This window comes from Bos indicus x Bos taurus, chromosome 14, assembly GCF_003369695.1.
Source record: "Bos indicus x Bos taurus breed Angus x Brahman F1 hybrid chromosome 14, Bos_hybrid_MaternalHap_v2.0, whole genome shotgun sequence".
NCBI classification, from domain to species: domain Eukaryota; kingdom Metazoa; phylum Chordata; class Mammalia; order Artiodactyla; family Bovidae; genus Bos; species Bos indicus x Bos taurus.
Window position 1 is genome coordinate 46,115,266 of NC_040089.1, and position 23,882 is coordinate 46,139,147.

The window sequence follows — 23,882 nt, forward strand, 5'->3', positions numbered from 1 at the left end:
ACCATTTTTATGCTTCCTGTTTGGTTTCGTTTGTGCTCCTGTTCATCCAGAATTCTTGCAGGGGTTTGCCCATCAGGTACGTGCTTGGAGTGCACATGTGCCCTGGCTCCTTGCACCTACCCACAGGGTATGCTCTTCTGGACAGATAGCTGATGGGTTTCCCGCCTTACTCTCCCTTCGTGTCCCTCTTGACAGGCGCAACAATCGGGGCTGATAGGAAAGGCAGGCCTTGATAGTCAAGCCATCCAGGAGGCCAGAGGGATCTCGTTTCCTATTGATGGCCTGTATATGTCTGTGTGTTCCCTCCATGAGGTTTTATTGTTAGAAACCCTGATGCATACCCAGTATCCCACACTTGGGATGCAGCAGATCTTAACCAGCATTGAATGCAAGCATCCGCTTCACAGCTTGTGAGCAGTAGGGTATACACATCTGGATGATGTGCCTTTGTAAATATTTAGGTGCCTGGGGAATCGGGGATTTATCTTTGGTGTGAAATTAGGGTGCTTTCTGTCTGACTATCCCTGGAGACATGGAAGAGCTGACTCTGAGTCGGATAAAAACCAATGGCACAACCTATTGTTGGAAGGCATGAAGTGACGTTTGTGTGGTTGCAGCAAAGCCAGCCTGAATAAGGAGGACCGTTTCCTCGTGTCTCCTAATTTGGTATCTTTATTTTTTCGTCTTTCCTTTCTTTCCTTCTTCAGCATTTGCTCGCCCTCTCCCTGCTCCTATATCTACCTTTTCCACCAGTGCCTTTTCGTCTTCCTTGTTTCATACCAGCTGTTTTCCTTCGGATCTCTGCTTAGTACTCCTAACGCCATCTCACAATGCCTGTAACTGAGCTCCAGTCAGCCAGATTCCAAAGACTGACTGTGTCCACCACACTATTGCTTCCCCGCATCGGGCCTGAGAATCCAGTAGGCGGGTGTCCTGGTGCCCTTCAAGAGATGTGACTGTAACTCTCCTGAGAACATAGTGTGTGCAGACACTTTTAAGCATATTTCTCATCCTTCTACCAAGGACAAGATCGGAATTGTTTCCAGCATGTTGAGGAGCATGTTTAGAAAGATTCGGTGACCTGCCCAAGGTCACAGTGCTAGTGAATGCCAGAACTGGCCTTCCATCCAGGTCTGCCTGATTCCAGATGCCAAGTTCTTTCATTACATCACTCTTTGTATCATTCAAAAAAGAAAAAAAAAAAGGATCAGAGATGTGAGCTATCTTGCTAAGAATTATAGTGCCAGACTGCCTCTGCATTTTTGGCTCACTATGAGAGACATCTAATCGGAGGAAAGCCTGTTTTACTCCCAACCTGGGAATGTCAAAAGCACAGCTGGGACTTGAACCAGTTTTCTGACACTCAAGGATATAGGAGCTGTGATATATGATAGACAGACCTTTCTTTCATTCCTTCCACAAATTATCAGTGCTGTGTGCCAGGCACTATTCTGAAGTGTGGGATTCTTTGTGAAATACAAAAGATCTTTGCCCTTGAGGAGGCTGCAAGCTGGTGGAAAGAAACTGATAATAAACAAAAGACAAAGTTAACTCTGGTACTTGCTATGGAGATGGAAACAGTGGAACAAGGTAATGAGTTCTGGAAGCTGGAGGAGAGAGTGTTGCATTTTTAATTAGGGGAGATTGGGCAGGATGTATTGGAAAGGTAGTATTGGAACAAAGGCTTGAAGGAAGTGAGGGAATTAGCTATGTGTAGGTATCTGGGGGAGACCATTTCAGGCAAAACAAGGAGTGGGTATAGTTGGCATGTGTGAGTAACATCAAGAAAGTGTAGTGGAAGCGCATGTTTTGGGAAAAAGTAATAGAGGTGGCATCGCAGATTTAGGTGCTCAGATTGCTCGAGGTTGTGTAGAACATTGTAAAGATTTCAAATAAGGGCAAGGGGAAAACAAAATGCTCTGTTAGGTGCATTGGGTACCTTGATGAAGTACTCTAGATGTGGCATAATAGTGTTTCTAATCATGACTGTAGCAGTGTTGGTGATGAAAGATAAGTGGATCTGCATACAATGGAAAGTAGACCCCTCAAGTTTCCCCAGTAGATGAGACATGGACTACGAGAGAAAGGCATCCATGATTAATCCAAGACTTGGGATTTCAGCAACAGAAGCAGGCCATCTCTCTCAGATGAGCTGTAGACAGCAGTCTGGGGAGGAAGAATAGGAGATCATTTTTGGCGAAGGTGAATTAGACTGTTTCCTAACAAAGAATTGTGGAGGGAAAGGAGGGAAGAGGTGGGAATCAGGTTAGATATAAACACATAAACTTTGTGTGGTTAAGAAGAAAACAATAGTGTAGTGCTCTATTCCCATTGACTAGAACAGGCCAAGCATGTAATAAATGTTTTATAAATATTTCTTGAATAAACAAAAACTCAGCATATCAAAAAAAGAGAATGTTTCCTAGATATGCAAATAGAAATGTGAAGTCATCAGTTTTACAGTTTGAAGAGAAGTTACGCCTGGAGATATGATTTGGGATTCATCATATACCAATGTTTAAAAAAAAAAAAAGACATGTGATCCCATGGAGAGCCCCAGTGTGGTGTGTGAACTGGAAATAAGTCTAGCAAGTAGTGAAATTTGTCTTGAATTGCTCCAAAAGTAAGACTCAAAAAGCAGTGAGAAAGATGATGGAGGTCTGAATTTGGCTTTGAAACAAAAGACCATTTGATGTATTTGATACAAAAGACTATTGCTTATAGACATGAAATAATAGCACCTTTCACAGGACACGTTTTCTAATGCTGCAAACTTTCAGAGAGAATCTTGAAACTAGATTGCCATTTTTGCAGGTCTAGGTTTCTCTAGATCTGTGCAGCTTCAAAAAAAAAAAAAAAAGAGAGAGAGAGAAAAGAAAAATGTAGTAATTATTTTCAGGTACAGGATTGACATTTGATCTTTATGTATTCAAGTGGTTGTTTATACACACACACACCCTTGATGTATCCATCCTGATCCAGGTTTCTGGTCACCATTTTAGATGTCTTAAACTGGATTGGACTCTTGCCTTGGGTTTAAACTTGAACCTACCATTTAGATTCCTTCAAATTTTCAGTTTCTGTAGTTCAGAGCATTTTGGAAGGAAAAAAGGCCATCAAACATTTAATATGGACAAGCTAAGGGAAAACAACTATCAGGCCAAACATCTTTTTCTTTTTTTTTCTTTAATGGCACCACCATGATGATGCCTTAAAATAGTGATTCTCAAGCTTTTAATTCCAGGACCCTGCTATACTTTTTAAAGTTATTGAGGACCTCAAAGACGTTTTCTTTACATGGATGGTGCAGATATGTGAGAATAACCAAATGCCCTATTTAATAAGGATCTCAAATGATGGACTGAAACCTGTGAAATTAATGTTGATTAAAAAAATCTGCTTCAGGGTCAGAGAGTGCTAATTTGACAGAAATTCATCTAAAGAAGATGCAAAGTTTTAGAACTTTCCCTTAAGTTCAGTACAAGTCATTGATATGACTCAGTAATAATGAAGGTTTAGACTTAATAACACATTTCATTTTTGTAGTCGCCACACTTAGGACACTACCTTTTGAAGGAAATACTAACAAGCTACAATACCTGGTGGAGGAGACTGGAAAGTAAAAGGTCTGAAACAGATGCCCTATGAAGAACTGTTGGAGGAATTGATCAATGCCATACTGTATACTTGGGAAAAAATGACTGAAGTTGCATAGCTGCTACTGCTAGTTAGAGGTGCCACACTGCTCACAAGAGATGAGCACCACAATTAGGAAGCATACAGTGATCCAGGTGATAACTGAAGCAGTAGTCAATGTTGGAAAATGTGAATGAAATGAATCTTTCATTCATTCAAGAGGAAAAGTGTTTAACTTTTACCTGGAAACTTTCTAGCAGTGAGATATCTTCTCTTGGGGAGGCAAGATGTTTAAGAGCTTCATTCACCATGGAGATATTTTGGTTTAAACCCGAGAAGGACCAAGTGGATCTCATAAACTACCCGGGGAATAAAATATAATAGAAGAGATACCTTTTAAAATTTGTCTAATCACATTTTTCCCTTGAAAGAGTGAAGGTGGCCAAAGAGGGCATTCAGTTCAGTTCAGTTCAGTCACTCAGTCGTGTCTGACTCTTTGTGACCCCATGAATCGCAGCATACCAGGCTGCAACTGGTGTCCCTGTCCATCACCAACTCCCGGAGTTCACTCAAACTCATGTCCATTGAGTCAGTGATGCCATCCAGCCATCTCATCCTCTGTCATCCCCTTCTCCTTTTGTCCCCAATCCCTCCCAGCATCAGAGTCTTTTCCAATGAGTCAACTCTTTGCATGAGGTGGCCAAAGTACTGCAGTTTCAGCTTTAGCATCATTCCTTCCAAAGAAATCCCAGGGCTGATCTCCTTCAGAATGGACTGGTTGGATCTCCTTGCAGTCCAAGGGACTCTCAAGAGTCTTCTCCAACACCACAGTTCAAAAGCATCAATTCTTCGGCACTCAGCTTTCTTCACAGTCCAACTCTCACATCCATACATGACCACAGGAAAAACCATAACCTTGACTAGACGAACCTTTGTTGGCAAAGTAATGTCTCTGCTTTTGAATATGCTATCTAGGTTGGTCATAACTTTCCTTCCAAGAAGTAAGTGTCTTTTAATTTCATGGCTGCAGTCACCATCTGCAGTGATTTTGGAGCCCAGAAAAATAAAGTCTGACACTGTTTCCACTGTTACCCCATCTATTTCCCATGAAGTAATGGGACCAGATGCCATGATCTCCGTTTTCTGAATGTTGAGCTTTAAGCCAACTTTTTCACTCTCCACTTTCACTTTTATCAAGAGGCTTTTGAGTTCCTCTTCACTTTCTGCCATAAGGGTGGTGTCATCTGCATATCTGAGGTTATTGATATTTCTCCCGGCAATCTTGATTCCAGCTTGTGTTTCCTCCAGTCCAGCATTTCTCATGATGTACTCTGCATAGAAGTTAAATAAGCAGAGTGACAATATGCAGCCTTGACGTACTCTTTTTCCTATTTGGAAACCAGTCTGTTGTTCCATGTCCAGTTCTAACTGTTGCTTCCTGACCTGCATATAGATTTCTCAAAAGGCAGATCAGGTGGTCTGGTATTCCCATCTCTTTCAGAATTTTCCACAGTTTATTGTGATCCACACAGTCAAAAGCTTTAGTACTTAAAAATTACTTAATTTAAATGCCAAGTATTCTGTAAATTAGCCCATCCTTCTTGATAATTAAAGGCACTTTTTGGTAAATGAGCATAAAAGCTGCTAGAACAGACATTAATGGGGTATTGTGTGAGTATACGTGTTCATCCCTCCTCCCCTCTCTTCCTTCCTTTCTCTAATCTTGAGTAAGATTACACAATGGAAGACAATAAAAGAGAAGACTTGAAACTAAAGAAAAGACATTACAAGATGGTAAGAGAGGAAGAAACAATTTTAGAGTTTACAAATACCTGTAGCATCACATTATAAGCAAGTATGTTTACCACTTTCTGATATTTGGGCATAAAGCTTTCTTTGTCCTGCCAATGGCAGTAAACAGTCTTTGCTTTCTCTACTTTTTCCAATCAACCCACTGGGCTTCATGTGAGCCGAACTCATTAAGAGTTTGCACAGCCATTGGGGGCTTAAAATTTCGGCATTCTCATATAAATCGAAACCCAGTAAATTAAAAAATAAAAAGAATTTATATTGCAAAACAAATAATGGATAACTGAATTATAAGATAAAATTTCGCTTTAAAAGTATTTTGTAATATGTTCTTTCAATATCAAGCTCCTTTAAAACATTTTTTATTACTTAGCAGAAATGCCACAAGTTTACCTTAAACAACATGTAACTTAAGAATTTTTTCTAGAACTTCCCTGGAGGCCCAGTGGTTAACGTCTGTCTGCCAATTCAGGGGATATGGGTTCAACCCCTGGTCCAGGAAGATCCCACGTGCCATGGGGCAACTAGGCCCATGTGCCACAACTAGCGAAGACTGCGTGCTCTGAAGTCCATGCTTTGCAACGAGAGAAGCCGCCGCAGTGAGAAGCCCGTGCACCGCAACCAGGGAGTAACCCCACTCCCCACAGCTAGAGAAAGCCCGTGCAGCAACGGAGACCCAGCACAGCCAATAAATAAATACATTTCTTAAAAAAACAGAAGAACCCTTTCCAATTAAATGCAAATCAGAAACTAGTAGAAAACATAGTTGAAATTATGGATTAAAGCAAAATTAAAATGGGAATTTCTTGCAAAAAATAATTTGCAGACAACTTTCCTTTAAAGTCCTTTTAAAGGACTTTCAGAAATGTCATGTGTCTTTTACATAAAGTGAGGTGTCTGTAAAACAGAAAGTGAAGGCGTATGAAATGCACATTCACATTGCCTATAGAAAGGCCAGGACCAATTCATAAAGAAAATGCCTGGAATTCTGCATGAAGTCCAGTGCATAGGGGTTAAGATAACAAACTGCCTCTGGCCTCTTTCAGGGCAGCAGAATAAACCAAAATTGTCTCCAGGGCTGGAAATCAGATACAACAGACCTCCTGAGCATGGAGCAAGAAATAGGGCAGGTGTTTTTTCTAATGTTTGCCTCAGGCAATATTTTTTTTTAAATTACTTTCTAATAAATATGAAATACTCTCTCTTTGTTTTATGAACTATTATTTTGGTTTAGACTCTTACTGTGAGGGGAAATACACCATGTTCGAGAAAATTATCTAATGTTGGGTGTAGAGAGAGGCATGCCTGTTGAATGGGAGGGGCAAGGAAGTAACACCATGAAGAGTGGACAGCTTTACACCTCCCAGTGGGACAATGTGAATATTGAATAGGCTGACGTGAGTTTGACACATGTTTGTTGTTCCAAATTGCGCAGAGAAATAAAGTATAAGCTCTTTAAAGACATCAGGTGATGGCACTGACTCCGCAAGCTCGGTTGCTGTTGAGGGCGTCGTAATTGAGGAGGAGTGGAAGTTGATGGGGGCGGCTGTTGACCGGGAGAAGTTGAAGCAAAACAAATGAAAGTCTGCTGTGAGAATAGAGAAAGCAGCTGCAGACCCGGGCAGTGGGAATCACAATGGCTCTTCACAAGTTAACGTGTAGCCAACTAATAACAAGTTCAGATTAGAGCCAAGGCTGCGAGTCAGTTGATAAATGGGGCCAATACTTACATCACATTCTGAGTAAGAGACAAACAGGGCTTATTAAGGCCAGGAATCTCTGTCCCTCCCCATTGGATCTGTTATGCCTGTTTACAAGGAAGCATATCCCCATAGGCTCATATAATCTTAAAAATGTATGCCTGAAGCTTCACCATCTAACACCAAATTCCTGCAGAGTAAGAGGAGAGTGTGGGCTTCCATGGTGACTCAGTGGTAAGGAATTAGCCTGCTACTGTAGGAGATGTGGGTTCAGTCCCTGCATTGGGAAAATCCCCTGGAGAAGGAAATGGTAACCCACTCCAGTATTCTTGACTGGGCAATCCCACGGACAGAAGAACCTAGCAGGCTACAGTTCATGGGGTCACAAAGAGTTGAACACGACTTAGTGACTAAACAACAAGAACAGAGAGTATAGGGTGGAGGCAAATCAAGGCCGCACCTGGAGCGTTAGCCTCAGCGCACCTGGATTTACAATAAAAGGAAGTTTATCACACAAGCGTACGTGGTGGGCTGGAAAGGGTGTGTTCTGCATTGACTGGGGATGTTGGGATTCATCTCCTCCTGAATCCCCAGTTGATGGGGCTTGTCTTGGTGCTGAGGGTACTTCATTCCCTAGGAAATGAGCAAGTGAAGGAATAACCTCCCAGGAAGTTTGATATATTGATGTGTAAGCAGTTTTACCCTCCTGCCTCTCCCTTCCTAATTTACAGCCTTCTGTGACTGGTTTATAGGCGTTTTCAAAAGATTTGATTAGCTTTACTTGCAAGAAACTTGCTAGGGGTTTCAGGGCAATGATGTGTCAGCTATGAACTCATTCAGCTAATCTGAAGGAAACTTTTTAGAGCAGGAAGGAGCCAGATTCAGAGGTGCTGACTTGTGAAACATGGTGGGATGTGCATCTCTAGCTGAAAGAGCCAAATCTCTGGTTTCTTAATCATGTGAGGGAAAGGCAATGAGGGGCGGAAAGGAAAAAAACTAAACAACACAACATTTGCTCTATCCATGCCAGAGGCCCTTCTCTTTCTCATCAAAATTAGGAAAATGATTGATCTGGTTGTACACTGTGATTGGCAGGAAAAGGGCTTCCTGTCTGCGACCAGAGGCTGTGGAGTGGAAGGAAGAGGAAGACGAGATTAATTTGAGCAGCACACAGTGGGGCTAGAGCAGAGAGGGCTGGACTGCCAATCCAGCTGGATTAATCCAGGTGATTAAGTAGCAAGGCAGGGCTATGCCCTCAGACTCGGTGAGAATGGTGTCATTAATTCATTATGGCTCTATAGAGCATCTATTAAGTTCAGGGCTCTCTGGGAAGCTCAGCTGTCACAGTTCTGTTCTGAGTGTTTCGGTTACTAAGGTTGTCATTACCCCAGTACAGTGGTGGAAGAACTGTATATGGTCTTTGTGGATTATATGGGTCAGCGATTGATTCATTTCTGCATCAGGGTATCTGGGAGTTTGAACTAAAAGATTTGAATCCTGGTGGATGGAATAATCTGCAGCTTGTCTACTCATTTGTCTGATGGTTGGTAGGTTAGTGGTGGCTGTCAGCTGAGATCTTATGCTGAGGGATTGGCCAGAACTCCTAGATCTGGTCTCTTCATGTGGTCAGGGCTTCCTCAGAGTATGATGTCTGGGTTTCAAAGGTGAGTGCCAGAGAGGGTGAGCCAGGTAGAAGCTGTATCTCTTTCATTACGTAGTCTCAGAAGTCACAGATAGAATCAATCCCACTATATTCCATGGCCCAGCTCCCTGTGATCCCTGTCAGAGTTCAGAGGGAGGGAATATCAACCCCAAATATCAGTGGAGGAATGCCAGTCACAATAAATGAAAAGCAGATATGTATGTGCGTATGTACATGTATGTGCACATGTAAAATCATCTTTGGAAAAATGGAATGCCACGCTTAAGAGTGAGAGAAAAACCTTACCACAGCACAAAGCAAAAATTGATATTTTTTTCTGATTATTTTATAAGCGATGGCCCAAAGAATCATGCAATTGGAAATATACTAATAAAACATAACACCTGAAGTTTTCTAAACTTGAATTATCCTCTGTTTTCACTGTTACCATCTATATTATTGTTTCCTTAATTTTTTTTCTTGAAATTGACCTGTTTTTTATTGAAGGAAGTTGATGTACAATATCATCAGTTACAGGTGTATAATAGAGTGATTCACAGTTTTTAGAGATTCTTCTCCTTCTATAGTTGTTATAAAATACTGGCTACATTCCCCATGTTGTGCAATATATCCTTGTATCTTACTCTACACCTTTTAGTTTGTACCTCTTGCTCCCCTACCCCTGTATTGCTCCTGCCCCCTTTTCTCTCCCCACTGGTAACTACTAGTTTGGTCTCTACATCTGTGAGTCTGCTTCTTTATCATTACAGTCACTAGTTTGTTTTATTTTGGGGTTCTACCTATAAGTGATGTCTAGTGATAAGAGAAAGTATTTGTCTTTCTCTTTCTGACTTATTTCACTTAGCATAATGCCCTCAATGTCTATCTGTGTTGCTGCAAATGGCAAAATTTTGCTATTTTTTATGACTGAGTAGTATTCCATTGTATGTATATGTGTGTGTCTGTCTGTTGCTGTGTATGTGTGTATATGTATACACACCTTCTTTATCCACTAATCTGCTTCTGTATCTTGGCAATTGTAAATAATAACCCAGGTTTTTTTAACTCAAATTTGTTTTAAAAGAAAAGATTTAGGGTAACCTTACATATAAAAAAATAAAGCAGAGCAGTTATTATGTGCTCGATGAAAATTCTGCTTTCTGATGACAGTTCTGAGGCTGAAGGAAGCCCTATTTTTGCCAAAGATCATGTCAGTGTGTGTTGTAAGATATTAAATATATTATATTAATATATATTATATATATAAATATATTACATATAATATATATGTAATAACACATACAAAATCAAGGCTCTCCTCTTGCCATTTGAGAAGGCAATGGCACCCCACTCCAGTACTCTTGGCTGGAAAATCTCGTGGATGGAGGAGCCTGGAAGGCTGCAGTCCATGGGGTTGAGAAGAGTTGGACACAACTGAGCGACTTCACTTTCACTTTTCACTTTCATGCATTGGAGAAGGAAATGGCAACCCACTCCAGCGTTCTTGCCTGGAGAATCCCAGGGACGGGGGAGCCTGGTGGGCTGCTGTCTATGGGGTTGCACAGAGTCGGACACGACTGAAATGACTTAGCAGCTCCCCTTGCCATAATCTGAAAGTGTAAAGGGAAATGAAAGACGTGTCAGTAATATTTAAGGCCAGGTCTGTGTATCATCCAGCATCCTTTAAAGAACCACCTATATTAAAAACCGAGATCCAACTAGTCCATTCTGAAGGAGATCAGCCCTGGGATTTCTTTGGAAGGAATGATGCTAAAGCTGAAACTCCAGTACTTTGGCCAACTCATGCGAAGAGTTGACTCATTGGAAAAGACTGATGCTGGGAGGGATTGGGGGCAGGAGGAGAAGGGGACAACAGAGGATGAGATGGCTGGATGGCATCACTGACTCAATGGACGTGAGTCTGAGTGAACTCCAGGAGTTGGTGATGGACAGGGAGGCCTGGCGTGCTGCAATTCATGGGGTCGCAAAGAGTCGGACACGACTGAGCGACTGAACTGAACTGAACTATATTAAAATCCTGATCCAGAACGCAAACAGTGATTCAGAATGATTTAAAAAAAAAAAATCTATAGCTGATTAAGCTTCCATCTCCCCTCAACCAAGTTCCTGGGGTCTCTGAGGAAGATGAGCTTCTAACACCATTGATGATTGTTAATTAATGAGTGTACTTGTAACCTACCATTGGTCCACCTCTGTGTTTTGTTTCATAAACCTCCCTGAAAGATCCAGTGACCAATAAAAGACCTCAGCTGGTTGGCTTCTACATGAAGTCTTGCTCCAGCCATTATCTTATTACCATCCCCACATGCTGGTGGAATTGACTTTTTCCCTTACCTACTATGCATAATTAATTCCTAGACTTTACAGGACCGCCCTACATCCAGAGCTCCCAGGCCCACTTGCATACAAGTATCTAAATCCTATAATGTTCCTAAAATAAGTATTAGCACCTGCTGCGGCCAGTTATCCTAGGTCCTAGAGATATCTGAGGATAGTGACAAATGGACACTGTCTTAGAATATGCAGAGAAGCCATTTGGGGGCAGCTGTTTCACCCCCAAAATTTAATCAATTACTTAGCAATCCAATTGTCTTATTGTTAGAGTAGTCATCAGAAAACACTGCTTCCTGGGGACTTTTCCCAACAGAGAGAACTCGAGAATAGGTGTAGTTTTCATGGTTTTCTCCACCTGGACCTTTTCTTCCTAGTTTTCAGGGGTATGAAGACCGTTAAAGGAGGACAAGAGTCAGATATTTATCTTCAGGGACTCCAGCCTGTAGCTTTGACAGTCATCCCCAATGTTTTTGATACCAGGGACCCATTTCATGGAAGGTATTTTTCGTACAGAGCAGGGTTGGGTGGGGATGGTTTCTGAATGATTCATTACATGTATTGTCCACATGTTTTTAAGCTAATGCTGCTGCTGATCTGACAGGAGGTACTGCTTTGTGGTCCGGAGGCTGGAGACCCCTGCTTTACCACACTATAGGACTTCTAACAGCAGTGCCTCTCTAGGCATGGGACTGGCGTTAATAGACCTTCTTTTCCTTCTTTATTTGTAGTCGGCTACAGTGAAGCTGTCAAAACCAGTGGCCCTGTGGACCCAGCAGGATGTCTGCAAGTGGCTGAAGAAACATTGTCCGAATCAGTATCAGATCTACAGTGAGTCATTCAAACAGCACGACATAACTGGTAAAGTATGCAGTATCCGAAATAACTCAGTCCCTCTCCCCAGCTCGATGGCCTTTCCCACACCCTCACAATGAAAAAGCATCTTCCTGCTGAAACTTTCTGGCCTGGGTTTACTTTAAAAGGGGTGATAAATTCCAGATCCGGGCACGCCACTGCAACTTAACAAGCAAATGTGGTTATTACAGGGAGCCATGGGTTTTGAGTGTCCAATATAAATGTATGTGGTAATCAGGGTTAAGGGGTGGGAGGATTCTAGAGAAAATAAGAGTGTTGCAGTCCTTGAGAAAAGAAAGGGAGGAAGTCTTTCAAATGAGCTTGGTTACAGGATCCGTAGGTAGATGTTTTCAGTAGAAAAGATTTCTGAATGGGAAAATTCTGGAGTGAGTATAATAATACTAACTCACTGCCCCTGAGATGAATACCTTCAACACACAAATTAAGCCTCCATTTAGATCAAGGGGCTTTAAGTATTGTATGTGGAGGTCGAGAAGCACTTGGCAGCAGGAAATATGACAGTATAATGAACTGTAAAAGCCTGCAGGATCATGGCTGTCAACTGGAGAATGGGGTGGGTGAGAGGAAGCTGGTGGGTCCACAGGGATGCTCATCAGGGCCAGGGGGTCTTCTGCAGGTCTCACCCATTCCTCCCACCCTTCTCTTTTCAAACTCTGCCATGAAAGGACAGAGGAACATGTTCTGTGCACCAAAACTGTGCTTCAGGGGGGATAAAGTTGACAAGTCCTGGTTTCAGTCCAGATCTGTAGCCCACCAGGCTTCTCTGTCCATGGGATTATCTAGGCAAGAATACTGGAGTGGGTTACCATGCCTTTCTCCAGAGGATCTTCCCGACCCAGGGATCGAACCCAGATCTCCCGCATCACAGGCAGATTCTTTACTGACTGAGCCACCAGAGAAGATCTTTCCTAATGTTTGTTTGATAGTAATAACAATGCCTTTTTCATTATGTATTTGAAAGTAGTGTTACCTTTTAATAGGGGTAGGAATTCTGTGATCCCCTTGAGGGAAGGGTAAGCGTTTACAGTGGTTTGAAGAGGGTGAGCATTATATCCCTCAGAATTAAAGATCTCATGTTTCAATGATTATGGAGTAAATGGAACCACTTCCGAAGGCTGTATGCTAAGTGGCGTGTTGCAAACAGCTGTCATATTGCTTTGGGTCTCCATGGATACCCCTAGTATTGGTAGATCTCAACCTTCTTGGGATCTTGGGCAAACTCTTTAACCTAGGCAAGTTATTCAACCTCACTTCTTCATCTCCTAAGTGGAGATAATAATAATACCTGTTTCAGGGAGTCATTGTGAAGATTAAATGAAATGGTATAATAAACCACTATAACCATTTAGTGACTCCTGCATACCTATTCTTCATATCAAAACTCATCTGGATGTGTCTAAAATCATACTACTACCTCATTCTGAGGGCAGCCTGTTTTCTGGCAAGAAAAGGAAGCAGAGGACTATTGGGGGACTTAAAAGGGAATGATTTCAGATTAACATTTGGCACACATCTTTCAGACATTCACCTGTTTGAGACAGACTACTTTTGTCCCCTGATTGTTGACCCCTGCCTCTCCAAGGGTGGATGTAAACTACCCAATGATCACAGGTGCCAAGTGGCCAGAAGATAGCTCTCAGGACTTCAGCCAGCCTGCAGTTTCCAACCCTGTGGTGCTGGAAGCTCCAGGAATCCTAGTGCCCTCGTAGACTCTGATAAACCTAGGCAGAGAGGGTTGTGAAAAATCAAAACATGATGGCAGAGAAAACCTCAACAACTGATGCAGTCTGTAGAGTGTCTTAGAGTGAGGGTTGGGCAGTAGTTAAATGTCCCAGGTCAGTGCCCAGACTTGCAGCTTAGCGGTGTGATTCTGTGAAGGTGACTTGGTATATACTCCAGCTTTCTTTATCCATAAACAGGAGCTGATGGTAGTAGCCGCCTCAAAAGTGTTGCTGTGAAAGTACTTCTCGGTCATAGTAATCACACAGTAAATGTTAGCCACTGCTGTCTTCCTCAGTGCTGCTCTGCTTTCTGTGGAAACAAACTATGCACAGAAACACTGCTGAATCCATCCATCTTCATTATCCTAAAAATTGTAATGAGCACCTAAGGATGGGGGTTGAGATCTGGGCTGGTAATATTCTGTTCTTGTCTGCAAGGCCACAATAAAGATGTTCATATGTCTCTTACTTACACTTAAATTCTCCTGAGTAATGCTGTTCATTTACCTTTCTTAAAGCCAGGATCTCCAGTATCAAGCTCATCAAGGAATCATGTCTATATCTCTGTTATATATAAGTGAAAGTGAAGTCGCTCAGTCGTGTCCAACTCTTTGCGACCCCGTGGACTGTAGCCTACCAGACTTTTCTGTCCATGGGATTCTCCAGGCAAGAATACTGGAGTGGGTTGCCATTCCCTTCTCCAGGGGATCTTCCACCCAGGAATTGAACCTGGGTCTCCCGCATTGGAGGCAGACGCTTTAACCTCTGAGCCACCAGGGAAGCCCATAAACAATCCCCTAATTTAGAGGCACATGATACCATAATAATAAATTTAAAGGATGTACTGAATAGAAGAAAGAATAAGGAAGAAGAAAGAAGACGGGCTTTCTGATTACAATCCTGAGGCAAACCCTCCTTCCCCACCTGCCTCTGCCCCTGCTCTCCACCCCTCGACCTCTGACAAGTAATAACCGTGCAACACTACACAAGCTAGTTTCAAGTTAGTGATATGAGAATAATATTTATCTTAAAAGGTTGTTGGGAAGATTAAAGAGGATGATGCATGTGAAGGCTTTAGCTTTATGCCTGATACATAGTAGACATTTATCTGTTTAGCAAGTATTTATGGAGCATCTACCCTGTTCCAGGTTTCAGGAATACAGCAATAAATAAAATGAGCAGTGATCTGTGTAGGGAAAAAAATTGTGCCTCCATAGAAAACTATGCATCCTCAATAGCACATCATTCCAGGTTATCTAATTCTGATTCTACAAAGCTGTTTTACAACTCTGTAAGTTGTAGGAAACTGATAACAGTATAAAATAATTCCTGTTGTAGGTGTATAAATTCTGTCCCACAGAGGTGCAATTGACTTCACAGTCCACTGTGGAAAAAGGTGAGTTTTGCCACTCCTTTACACATTCACATCACTCCTGATCTAAAAACATGTCTGCTGTTTGGATTCTCCTTTGAGTTGGTTGTAATATCTTTTCAGTTTTCACAGAATCTTAAACATATGTTGATTTTTGTGTTTCAGGAAAGTCATGCTTTTAACACTTTTGAAAATTATCCTTTAACCTTGTTAATTGTTTCATTTTTAAAAATTGATTTTAGCCAACAACTCCACTCTATTAATATCTTTCTGATGCCTTTGTTTGAGGCTTCCCTGGTAATTCAGATGCCAAAGAATCTGCCTGCAGTACAGGAGACCCAGGTTCAAAACCTGTGTTGGAAAGAGCCCTGGGAGAAGGGAATGGCTACCCACTCCAGTATTCTTGTCTGGAAAATCCCATGGACTGAGGACCCTGGTAGGCTACAGTCCATGGGGGCTTTCCTGGTGGATCAGAGGCTCAAAGGGCTGCCTTTATTTAAAAGACATTAAATTTTAAACAAACTTCTCCCACCCTGCACCGTCCAGTTTCTCCAAAGTCTGAGAAAACTTAAATATGTTTTCACACACCAGCATTCAAAACCTTTTGCAAATTTCCTATTAGGATTTCTGCGAATTTCACTGTCCAGAAGACACCTGCTATTTTGTGGCAGATGTGTTTAATCAGAAGAGATGCTACTAGTGTTAGTAACTCCCTGCAGAAGCACTCTTAACAGGCATTAGATGGTTAGAACACCTGAGAGGCATTAGACTGGATAGATTTAAATCATCAGATTAGGCTTGAAGGAAAGAAATTTGTCTATTTTCCTGTGCTTGCAAGATTCTTTTCCCCAGCTTTCCGAGGCAGGGCTTGGAATGCTGATGAGGAAGCTCAACTGGGGCCAGGTGTAAGCTCACAGGCAACTTTCAAATTCTCTTTTAAGCACAGTTAAGAATCTTTTCAGATTTGAGGCGATTTCAGCCTCTAGCTGTGCCTAGTATTCTTCCTGTGGTGGTCGCTAAAGTCAATTCATTTCCTTCATCATCAAGCCTTCCATCTGTAAAGGGTTCTTTCCATTGCCAACTTTGAAGACCTGTTTTCATGGGTGAGGCACTCAGAGTGCCTCAAAATACACAGTGTGTTTTTAAAAACTATTTTAAATGTGTAAAAGCTTTCCACATGACCTGCTTCATGGAACAGTGATGGGAATCCTTTAGATGTCTGCAGGAATAAATGCTTACTATGTAAATGTCCCCTGCAGATGGTCAGTATTGATTTGTCATATTTCTCAATGGCCTCCTCCAAAATCAGTGACTATTTCTGGTTCTTTTTGTGCTTCAGCCACTGCCCATTTGTACCTCATCCCCCTTTGCAGAATATTCCCCTGGGATGTAGCATCCTGAAATTTGGCAGTTCTTACGCTATCAAATAAAGGAAGGTGAAGTGAAAGTGAAAGTCACTCAGTTGTGTCCGACTATTTGCAACCCCATGGACTGTACAGTCCATGGAATTCTCCAGGCCAGAATACTGGAGTGGGTAGCCTTTCCCTTCTCCAAGGGATCCTCCCAACCCAGGGATCAAACCTAGGTCTCCCACACTGCAGGTGGATCCTTTACCATCTGAGCCACAAGGCAAGCCCAGACCTTTAGGTTGTAGACTCCATGCATTTGCTAACTTTCTGCTGTGGTCTTCCTAGTCTTTCATTATGGTTAGTTACCCATCCAGGCCAATGGGGTATGCAGTTAACAAGTGTCAAAAGAAGCAGAGTGTTATTTTACATGCTGTACCTGTGAGAACAGTACTTTGTAGAACCCAGTATATCCCAGTAAAATGGAGGCTTGTTGAACCACCACACAGCCTCATCTGTATCTACACATTTTCTCGTCTTTATTGGATTTTGCTCTGGGTAGTGTGTTCTACTTTTGCATGTTTGTATAATCATGATGGTGTGATCACTGACCTAGAGCCAGACATCCTGGAATGTGAAGTCAAGTGGGCCTTAGGAAGCATCACTACGAACAAAGCTAGTGGAGGTGATGGAATTCCAGTTGAGCTGTTTCAAATCCTGAAAGATGATGCTGTGAAAGTGCTGCACTCCATATCCCAGCAAATTTGGAAAACTCAGCAGTGGCCACAGGACTGGAAAATGTCAGTTTTCATTCCAATCCCAAAGAAAGGCAATGCCAAAGAATGCTCAAACTTCCACACAATTGCACTCATCTCACACGCTAGTAAAGTAATGCTCAAAATTCTCCAAGTCAGGCTTCAGCAATATGTGAACCGTGAACTTCCTGATGTTCAAGCTGGTTTTAGAAAAGGCAGAGGAACCAGAGATCAAATTGCCAACATCTGCTGGATCATGGAAAAAGCAAGAGAGTTCCAGAAAAACATCTATTTCTGCTTTATTGACTATGCCAAAGCCTTTGACTGTGTGGATCACAATAAACTGTGGAAAATTCTGAAAGAGATGGGAATACCAGACCACCTGATCTGCCTTTTGAGAAATGTATATGCAGGTCAGGAAGCAACAGTTAGAACTAGACGTGGAACAACAGACTGGTTCCAAATAGGAAAAGGAGTACATCAAGGCTGTATATTGTCACCCTGCTTATTTAACTTATATGCATTGTACATCATGAGAAATGCTGGACTGGAAGAAACACAAGCTGGAATCAAGATTGCCGGGAGAAATATCAATAACCTCAGATATGCAGATGACACCACCCTTATGGCAGAAAGTGAAGAGGAACTCAAAAGCCTCTTGATGAAAGTGAAAGTGGAGAGTGAAAAAGTTGGCTTAAGGCTCAACATTCAGAAAATGAAGATCATGGCATCCGGTCCCACCACTTCATGGGAAATAGATGGGGAAACAGTGGAAACAGTGTCAGACTTTATTTTTCTGGGCTCCAAAATCACTGCAGATGGTGACTGCAGCCATGAAATTAAAAGATGCTTACTCCTTGGAAGGAAAGTTATGACCAACCTAGATAGCATGTTCAAAAGCAGAGACATTACTTTGCCAACAAAGGTTCGTCTAATCAAGGCTATGGTTTTTCCTGTGGTCATGTATGGATATGAGAGTTGGAGTGTGAAGAAGGCTGAGCGCCGAAGAATTGATGCTTTTGAACTGTGGTGTTGGAGAAGACTCTTGAGAGTCCCTTGGACTGCAAGGAGATCCAACCAGTCCATTCTGAAGGAGATCAGCCCTGGGATTTCTTTGGAAGGAATGATGCTAAAGCTGAAACTCCAGTACTTTGGCCACCTCATGCGAAGAGTTGACTCATTGGAAAAGATTCTGATGCTGGGAGGGATTGGGGGCAGGAGGAGAAGGGGACGACAGAGGATGAGATGGCTGGATGGCATCACTGACTCGATAGACGTGAGTTTGAGTGAACTCCGGGAGTTGGTGATGGACAGGGAGGCCTGGCGTGCTGCGATTCATGGGCTCGCAAAGAGTCAGACATGACTGAGTGACTGATCTGATCTGATGTTATATTTCTCTTTGGTATGAATTGCTCTACATTTTTAAACTAAATCTCAAGCAGCATTTTATTTCTGCATTGTAAAGTTTTGACATCATCAGGGCATGAGTTTCCCATAAATTAATTTTCTAATAACAGCCCTTATTCTTCTTTGATAGAAAGCTTAGTAATGTTACCTCTGTATTCCTCAGCATTCTTAAACCAAGGGTGCCGAGTTTGGTTGTCTTGATGATTCAGGATAATAGACTTCTGAATGTTGAAAGGGACTTCAGAAGTCATCCGAAGTTTTATAGAATCAGTTTAAAAATGCCCTTTTCAATGACAAATATGAATGGAGATCAAAATATCAGCTTCATTCCTAATAAAGCTTTTCTGAGAATGTCATTTAGGTCTTCAGATGAACACACTCCTTTCTCTGGATGATTCCAGCTTCCTTTCCAGCTTTAGTTCAGATACCACCTCCTACAAAAGCTTTTCTTACTCTTCCTCATCTGGGTTCAGTAACTCATCCTGTAGCTCCCCGGATAAAGGCTGTGATAGGACATGTGATGTTGAGTTGACACTTGAAAATTTTAATTATTAGGAAGTTCTGCAGAGGTTTAGCTGAAACCCATCCTTAGATCCCATTTAGGTTCCTGGGTTAGAAATGTTTGCAGAATAAGGCCCTCAATACAGATTCTCATGCCAGGCCTTCATGGAGCCATGGTACCTTCCCCTGGCCTTTTCTTCTTCACAGTGGTTTGTTGAGTGGCCATCCCCAAAAGCCTCCTCCCACCTTCTTTCTTCATAAAGAAGAAAGTAAGTAGAAGACCTTTCTTCTAGTAAAGGTCTTGTGGCTGCTGTACTGAGAAGTTTCACATTGTCTAATGGAACTTCCCTAAAACTGTTTACCCTCTATCCCATCTGCCTTCTGCCTCTTGTTACAGAAAGCAGGTTCCTGCTCCCTTCTACAAACAACCTTTTCTGTCTCTACTTTCATGAGACTCCCCTTGTGACCTCTGGATATCTGCTTTCTCAGTTGTAGTCATCCTCTCATCTTTAGCTACCTTTCTCTCAAAATACAGTTGACCCTTGAACAAAGTGGGTTTGAACTATACAGGTCTACTTACACGCAGAAATTTCAATGGCAACAGTACCACATTGTCCATTCAATCCTCGGATGCAGGGAAACAATACATGCAAAGGGCTGACTATGTATATTACAGGTAGATTAACCACCCTCATTGTTCAGGGGTCAACTGTAGTTTCATTCTAGCCCCTTGACCAGTCCGTTTCTATTAATACTCATTTCATTTATTTGTTACATCATAGTTAATTCACTTGTTTTATAAGATTTCTGTGACCACTACTGCATGCCAGGGAGAATACTATACCCAACAACTTTAGAATGTTACACCCTTGCAGTTCAAGAGACTTATTCACCATGATGGACTATATGCTGGGCGCAAATCAGTCTCAGTCAATTTTTAAATTTTTCATTTTTGTAATTTAAAGTGAAATTTACATTTATTAATTTAAATTAAAGTGAAATGTAAATTAAATTTATTAAATTGTAGTGGCACAGGGTGCATTATCTAACCAAAACAAAGTTAGAAATCATTACCAACACAATTAAGAAGCAACTATTTAGAAACTTAATGCACAGCCATGTAACCACATGGGAAAAGGGGGGAGGGAATCACAAAAGAAAACAGAAAATATTTTGAACTGAATGATAGTATCAGGTTGGCCAAAATGTTCATTTGAGTTTTTCTGTAAGATGTTATGGAAAAAACCCAAATGAACTTTTTGGCCAACTCAATAGAAAGATTAATATTTCTAATGTTTTTGTGGTACAGCCTCAATAGAACTTAGAGGAAAATTATTGCATGAAATGCCTGTATTAAAAAAGAAAGAAGACTTGAAGTCAGTGAGTTAAAATGTTATCTTTAAGAAGTTAGGAAGAATACTAATCTCAAAGAGCTAAAGTCAGTGAGACGGGAAACATACACACTATAGAGAAAATTAACAAAGGTGCAGTTGATTCCTTTCAACAAAAATTGATAAATGTCTAGATAGACTGAACAAGGGCGGGGGCGGGGGGGGGGATAGAATCAAGTGACAAATTGAGATACCACTAAACCTTCTACATGATTAAAAGAGCGGAAAATATTATGAACAGGTTTGTGCTCATATCCTTAACAACTTAGATGAAAAGGACTAATTTCTTAAAATTTAAATAGCCACAGATCTCTTTATACGTTAAACTTTTAATTAGAACTTCCCATAGAGAAAGCTTCAAGCACAGAAGTCTTTTTCCAGTGAATTAAGACAGTCAAGAATTAGCAACCAAACCTTCACAAATTCTTTCAGAGAATAGAGAAAAGGGGGTGTACTTCCAAACTCATTTTATTTGACCAGACTAATCCTGATACCAAAATCTGACAAGAATGGTATGGTACAGACCAATATCCTTCATGAATATAAACCGACAAACCTTGAGGAAATAGAAGCAGGTTGAATTTCACAGTAGACAAAAAGGATAGTATATCCTGGTCATGTGTGTATAGGAGTTGCTGCTGCTGCTGCTGCTAAGTCGCTTCAGTCGTGTCCGACTCTGTGCGACCCCATAGACGGCAGCCCAACAGGCTCCCCCGTCCCTGGGATTCTCCAGGCAAGAACACTGCAGTGGGTTGCCATTTCCTTCTCCAGTGCGTGAAAGTGAAAAGTGAAAAGGAAGTCGCTCGGTCGTGTCCAACTCTTCGCGACCCCATGGACTGCAGCCTACCAGCCTCCTCCATCCATGAGATTTTCCAGGCAAGAGTACTGGAGTGGGTTGCCATTGCCTTCTCCATAGGAGTGCTAGGTTGATTCTATTTTTTTTTAAATCAGTGTTTTTCATCATATTAAGCATATTAAGTGTAAATGAAGTCATATGACCATCTCATGAGATGCATAAATATCAGCTGTGATATGTAAAGGAACTTGGATGTCATCACTGTGATCCTTACCACAAGAGAAGCTGGACACAGAGAGTTCCCTGGTGGTCTAGTGGTTAGGACAGTGAGCTCTCACTGCCGAGCATCCAAGTTCAATCTCTGGTTGGGGAACTGGCATTTCACAAGTCATATAGTGCATCCAAAAAAAAAAAAAGCTGGACAAACTGAAAAACAGCAGGGGTATTTTTGGACCCAAAAGGCTGATGTCACAAGTGAGGTCTCCATCCTGTAATTTAGAGAGAAAGGCACATGCTAGAGCTACAGGCCCCCAAAGACTGCTTAGCTGGAACAGAGACGGCCAATAATAAAGGTCAAAAACCTGGATCCTTCCCAAGGAAAATAAAAGAATGGCCAATACGCATGTGAAAATATGCTCAGCAGTGTTATTAGAAAGATGGAAGTAGAACCCAGTGAGATATCACTTTACGCCCAGTAGAACGGCTAAAATCTGAAGGATTGGCAATACCAAGTGTTGCTGAAGATATGAAACAACTGGATCTCTTGTACACTGTTGTGAGTAAATATGGTGCCACCTGATGCAAAAGCTGAATTTCTTAGACAGTTAATCATACACTTATTAGATGATCCTGCCATTCTACTCAGAGATATTTACTCAAGAGAATTGGAAACATATGTTCGTAAAAATTCCAGTCTGCTCATATTCAAAACAGCATTACTCAGACAAAAATTTTAAATAAGACTTAAGTCTTCAAGAGTCAGCTGGATAAACAAATTGTGATATATTCACACCAGAAATAATACAGAATCATACAAAGGAACCAACTACTGATACCTATGACAACATGTATGAATCTCATGTTGTCCTCAGTGAAAGACATTAGAAAGAAAAGGACAAATACAGTGTGACTCCAATCATATGAGACTCAAACAACAAAATGAACGACAGTGATGGAGTGAAATCGGTGGTTACTTCTGGCCAGGAGGATGCCAGAGGGGAGACTAATTATAAAAAGGAGCAAAGAAACTTTCTGTGCTGTTGAAAATGCTCTGTGTATTTGTCAGAGTTGTCTATTTGGCACCTCAAGTATGTGAAATGTATAGTAAATAAGTTAAATCTCAAAGTTAGTTTTTAAAAGCTTGTGTGTTTTCCAGCTTTTCTAAAATGGACATACTGTTTTTAAAAGGAAAAAATGGAATATCATCATTACATACTGGTTATAGGATCATTTATGTTAAAGGTAGATATGGTTTTATATTCATTTGTCTATAATAATATATAGTTATATGTAATGAGATTGAGTTTGCAAATCCACTTTATGCACTTTTCACTGGAAGAATAATCAGATACCAGAACATTCTTATATAGAAAGATATAGTTTTACCAGTTTACCAGGGAGATTACACTGCTGATGAAGAAAGAGCAGTTCTCTTGTACTGAGATTCTTATTGAGTCTACATCTGTGTGTCCAAGACGCTTGTATTTCACAGATAAGTTAAATTCCACGAAGTATTTGTTGCAATAGCAGATAGTTGGTACTTTTATATTTTACTCATTAATTTGTTGTTCAGTTGCTAAGTTGCATCTGACTCTTTGCAACCCCATGGACTACAGTGCGCCAGGCTTCCCTGTCCTTTACTGTCTCCCAGAGTTTGCTCAAATCCATGTCCACTGGGTCAGTGATGCTATCTGACCATCTCATTCTCTTCCACTCCCTTCTCCTTTTGCCTTCACTCTTTCGCAACATCAGGATCTTTTCCAATGAGAAGAGCCATGTGGCTCTTCACATCAGGTGGCCAAAATATTGGAGCTTTAGCATCCCAAACAGAAGCCCAGAATATTGAGAGTTTACTTCCTTTAGTATTGACTGGTTTGATCTCCTTCCTGTCCAAGGGACTCTCAAGAGTCTTCTCCAACACCAGAACTCGAAAGCATTAATTCTTTGGTGCTTAGCCTTCTTTATGGTGTAACTCTCACATCCATACATGCCTACTGGAAAAAACATAGCTTTGACTATATGGACCTTTGTAGGCAAAGTGATGTCTCTGCTTTTTAAGACGATGTCTAGGTTCGTCATAGCTTTCCATAGTTTTTTTCAATTAAAAACTACTCTCACCACCATTTTATAAACCAAAGGAAGTTTAACGACAACAACAACAAAAACCTCATGGTTTAGATAAAAATGAAGTACATTTTACTTTAAGAAAAACATACATTGTTTTTTATTTCTCCCACTTTCATCACAGATCAGCACTGCTTTGTAAGCTAGCTTAAAGAAACTACTGCTCTTGGGGAACGTTTTTTGATATTCTAAATACATCATTTGTTTAATATTAGAGATGGTGCTTGGCAGGATA

The 23,882-nt window shown here is 41.2% G+C and overlaps 1 protein-coding gene across 5 annotated transcripts in view; it reads left to right on the top strand.

Moving 5' to 3' along the window:
* SAMD12 (sterile alpha motif domain containing 12) overlaps positions 1-23,882 on the top strand; it is a 448,963-nt gene that overhangs the window by 186,630 nt on the left and 238,451 nt on the right. For all 5 annotated transcript variants that reach the window (XM_027561273.1, XM_027561269.1, XM_027561270.1 and 2 more), the window contains one exon: positions 11,871-12,000. In XM_027561273.1, the coding sequence (XP_027417074.1) occupies positions 11,871-12,000 (130 nt within the window). The remainder of the gene's footprint in view (positions 1-11,870; positions 12,001-23,882) is intronic.